The sequence below is a fragment of the Limulus polyphemus genome, unplaced genomic scaffold (assembly GCF_000517525.1).
Source record: "Limulus polyphemus unplaced genomic scaffold, Limulus_polyphemus-2.1.2 Scaffold6497, whole genome shotgun sequence".
NCBI classification, from domain to species: domain Eukaryota; kingdom Metazoa; phylum Arthropoda; class Merostomata; order Xiphosura; family Limulidae; genus Limulus; species Limulus polyphemus.
Window position 1 is genome coordinate 37,199 of NW_013672107.1, and position 4,909 is coordinate 42,107.

At 34.1% G+C, this 4,909-nt stretch overlaps 1 protein-coding gene across 1 annotated transcript in view; it reads left to right on the forward strand.

Moving 5' to 3' along the window:
* LOC106473774 (heparan sulfate glucosamine 3-O-sulfotransferase 2-like) overlaps nt 1-959 on the forward strand; it is a 5,705-nt gene extending 4,746 nt beyond the window's left edge. The window contains exon 3 of the mRNA XM_013934452.1: nt 341-959. Coding sequence (XP_013789906.1) covers nt 341-959 — 619 coding nt within the window. The remainder of the gene's footprint in view (nt 1-340) is intronic.
* The last annotated feature ends 3,950 nt before the right edge of the window (nt 960-4,909 follow it).

The window sequence follows — 4,909 nt, forward strand, 5'->3', positions numbered from 1 at the left end:
TGTAAAAGGAATTATATCCACGTAACCTTCAAGATAATATTTTTTCTCCTTTCTACAGTAGCTTTTGAGTAAAACAACTCTTCTGCTTCAAATTCAGAGTATTCTGTCCAGTTTCTTTTTAGAACAGAATTCGGTTGATTATCAAAAATAATGCTTAGTTTTCAAGACAAAAAGAGTGTAATTTATTCAAATATATAATTTATTCAAATATATATACACACAGTATTAGATCTTCCACGCAGTAAAATATTGATTAGTTGTGTAATAAAAACAAAAACATTTCAATTTTCCACAGTGTGTTTTGTGAACGAAATGATTGACGCTCCGTTTACTTCTCCAGACAACAGATGCCACCGACGTTGAAAGATCAGCTGACCATTGAGAAGACACCGAGTTATTTTATTGGTAAACAGGTACCGGTCAGAGTTCACAACATGTCACGTGATATGAAGTTACTACTAGTGGTGCGTGACCCTGTGACTCGTGCCATTTCTGATTATACACAGACGGTGACGAAATGGCCTCAAACTCCTTTCTTTGAGAAGATGGCTTTTCTGAACGCTTCGACTGGACTGATAGACACAGCATGGCCACCTATCGGTATAGGAGTGTACGTCCGCTACTTCCTGCTATGGAACCACGTCTTTCCTCCCCGCCAGATCCACGTGGTTAGTGGGGAGAACTTGATAAAAAACCCTGGCAGAGAGATGACGAGGGTACAAGATTTTTTGGGTTTGCCTCGTATCGTGAGCGACCACCATTTTTACTTCAACCAAACCAAAGGCTTCCCTTGTGTTAAAAAATCAGAAAACAAAGGCGTCCCTCATTGTTTGGGGAAAACGAAGGGTCGAACTCATCCCGATATTGCCCCAGAAACCATTGACAGATTACGAGACTTTTATCGACCTTTCAACCAAAAGTTTTTCCAAATAGTTGGGAGGGACTTCATGTGGCATTGAAATGTGCACATCATAGTCTCAAGTGTTTATATTTAAAGGATTCAGTAATCAACCACGATATTCAAGACAACTTGAATTTACTCTGGATTTCTCCAACTCACGTTGAAAAAGTCTCTAAGTAGTTTCGAATATTTGAAATATCTAGCCATCAAAGTACCTGACAAATGTCAAAAATCAATGCTACCTCATACTATGTGACCGATCGAAATCAAAGGTCATGTCCAAAAGCATTATTATGTGACATAGGAGCTGCAAAACCGAAGGTTTTTCTGAATCCCAGAATTTTAGTGAGTGAAATCTAGGGATCCGGCCAGAATTCAGAATATTTTGATTATTTAGGTTCTATTTGTTCTTAATAAAAAGTAATTAACTTAGCTACCTTCCTTATCTAACGTTAAAGATAAACCTTTGTTTCAGTTTTGATGTGCTTATCTAACGTTAAAGATAAACCTTTGTTTCAGTTTTTGACGTGCTTATCTAACGTTAAAGATAAACCTTTGTTTAAGTTTTTGACGTGCTTATCTAACGTTAAAGATAAACCTTTGTTTAAGTTTTGATGTGCTTATCTAACGTTAAAGATAAACCTTTGTTTCAATTTTTGGTGTGCTTATCTAACGTTAAAGATAAATCTTTTTTCTCCAGATTTTGCTTATTACAATTTATATCAGGAAGCTGTGAATACTGTAATTAGAACACTACATTATCAAAAGAAATATGTTAATAAATATCCATAATCTAGTTGAAACTGACTGGATATATAAAATGAAATTTTTCTGATCAACGACAAAGATGAAAGCAATCAATTATAATATTTTTGTTTCACGACATAATATTGGAGATACTAAATCAAATTAAGCAATTTTTTTAAAGCCAAAACTGAGAACTAACTAGTAGGTTAGAAAAAAGTTGTCGTTCAGTTTCGTCAAGTATTGCCAGAAGAACAAAATCATGGAACATTAAAGTGTTGTACAGTTTCGTCAGGTATTGCCAGAAGAACAAAATCAGGGTAAATCAAAGTGTCATACAGTTTCGTCAAGTATTGACAGAAGAACAAAATCAGGGGACATCATTACACCTATTCGGTCCAGAAACGGTTTTTATTAAAACAATCCCTACAATCCCGGGATTTAAGATGCCAAAAATCACTGTCTAGGAAAATTGAAAACAACAACAACAGATAAACATTCTAGAACCTAGGAAGATTTGATATAAGCTCCAGGAACATATAAGCAACAGGTTATGCTGCTGGGTGCTTCATCATGAGTTACTTGAATAATCGCTGGTGGAACTGGGGTGAAATAAAAATATCATTTGAAACCGTTTGAAACCAAACTGGAGTGAAACCTAGAATCGGTTGTGTGAGTTTTGTATTATAATTAATTTTAAGACTGCTTCGGCTGTTGGAATCCATCTATCCTCATCCTAAATATTAAACCCAATAACGTTTAAAATGTTATATTCCAAAACAGTTGTCCATGAAAAATACTGTAAATATCAATTCCATGATATCGCTGTAGAATATCAACTCGATGACATAGCTGTAGAATATCAACTCGATGACATAGCTGTAGAATATCAACTCGATGACATAGTTGTAGAATATCAACTCGATGACATAGTTGTAGAATATCAATTCTATGACATAGCTGTAGAATATCAATTCCATGATATCCTGTAGAATATCAATTCCATGATTGATATTCTACAGCGATATCATGGAATTGATATTCTACAGCGATATCATGGAACTGATATTCTACAGCTATGTCATGGAATTGATATTCTACAGCTATGTCATCAAGTTGATATTCTACAGCTATGTCATCGAGTTGATATTGTACAGCGATACTCGATGATATAGCTGTAGAATATCAATTCCATGACATGACTGTAGAATATCAATTCCATGATATCGCTGTAGAATATCAACTCGATGACATAGCTGTAGAATATCAACTTGATGACATAGCTGTAGAATAGTAACTTCATGTATTCGTTGTAGAATATCAATCCATGACATAGCTGTAGAATATCAACTCGATGACATAGTTGTAGAATATCAATTCCATGATATCGCTGTAGAATATCAACTCGGTGATATAGCTGTAGAATATAAATTCCATGACATAGCTGTAGAATATCAATTCCATGATATCGCCGTAGAATATCAACTCCATAACATAACTTACATTAATTTCGAAATATTGCAAAATAAAGTTTCTGATAGAGTTATTAATTATTTTGTTTTACCAATGGGTCTTACAAAAGTGTCAGGTGGAGTGAACAGTGTACTGAATGGAAAGTCCCTCGACAGATCAGCAGTTAGCAAGTGACTAACGTAGTATTTTTACTCCCATCCGTAGTTTTAATACCTTTAAAAAACAAATAGCAACTTAAACAAGTGACGAACATAATATTTTTACTTTGTCAAGTTTTTATAAAGGCTACGATTCTTTACAGTAAGTGTGTGAGACTTGTTGGCGATAAATTTCAACAATAAACAGACAACACACAATCCATTTGTTTTAAAATAATATATTCAAAACAAGTGAAACGTACGTACAAAAATTCGTTGCACTATTTTTTTACCACAGTTAAATTTAGATCTCTAATAAATAATTCTCTTGTTTTTTGGTTAAAAGTCCACACAAGCTGGTTCAGATATTTTAGAACCAAGCTGACAAGACGAATTATTTCTTCTCTCTTTTTCTTTTATCACAATAGTATCCGTGAATAATTCCCTTACGTTACCCCGTGAGTTACCACAGTTGTATCCAGAGCTTTAAATGATTCTCTCCTTTCCTTCAAAGTCCACACAGACGGGTTTAGTTACCTTAGAACACCCTGTAATAAGACAAATTCTTCTTCTTTAACTCGGTTGTTACAATACAAGCTGTGAACTTTACTTTAGATATCGCCCGTTACGGCTAAACTAACAATCACGCAGTCTAATTTCACTTTATCTAACGTCTTATTTCAATCTTTCTTCTGCTCTTCTCTCTATATTTGTTGTTGTTGTTTAACAAACTCTGGTAGTTCGTCATCTTTGAGCCCAAGAGGCTCACCTTTTTCTATCCTTTCATCAAAATTCATGGTTATATAGTGTGATTGTAATCTCTACACTATTTTCGCCACCACTACGGTCGTAAGTATATAGATAGACCTGTTTCCGCTGTCGTTCACGCCTTCTTCTACCACTGTTTACCACTGTATAATCCTGGCTTGCTGCAATGCGTTGTTTTAATATCTTGGAAAAACAAAAGCAACTTAAAATGATCAGTATACTATTTTTACTACAATAATCAATTTTAGTATTGTTTGTAATTAAGCACAAAGCTACACAATAAGCTATCTGTGCTCTGCCCACCACGGGTATCGAAACCCGGATTCTAGCGTTGTAAGTCCGCAGACATACCGCTGTGCCACTGGGGGCTAATTTTTGTACCTTGCAAAAACAAATAACAACTTAAAACAGCGATCAGCATAATATTGTTACTGCAATCATTAGTTTTAGTACTTTGGAAAAACGAAAAAATAGCAACTGAAAATCTGAAAAATTATAAGCTTTAATTAAAGAGATTTTGCAACATTTGAAAGTGCTTGGTAATAATGTAAACGTACAATAAGTAGAAGAAAAAATTTTTTTTTTATTAAGTTAGGTATATGTCACTTTCAACTGAACCACGATTTTTTTTAATTGGTTTACATAAATCTTAACTTAGGATTTTTGAAGCAAATATCTATTTGTTATAAGAAATAAAATTAAATGGTATCAAAAGTGATATAACTCAGTAAAAAATGAGTGTTTCTAATGGGCCTAAATAATTTTTTTGTGGTAACCAATAGTGACCGGCTCATAACATCGATTTCTATAAATAACTGTTGTGAATAGTGCCATCTGGTGAGAATGCTATGAACGTTAGAATTTAAGAATATATTCATATGCCCTG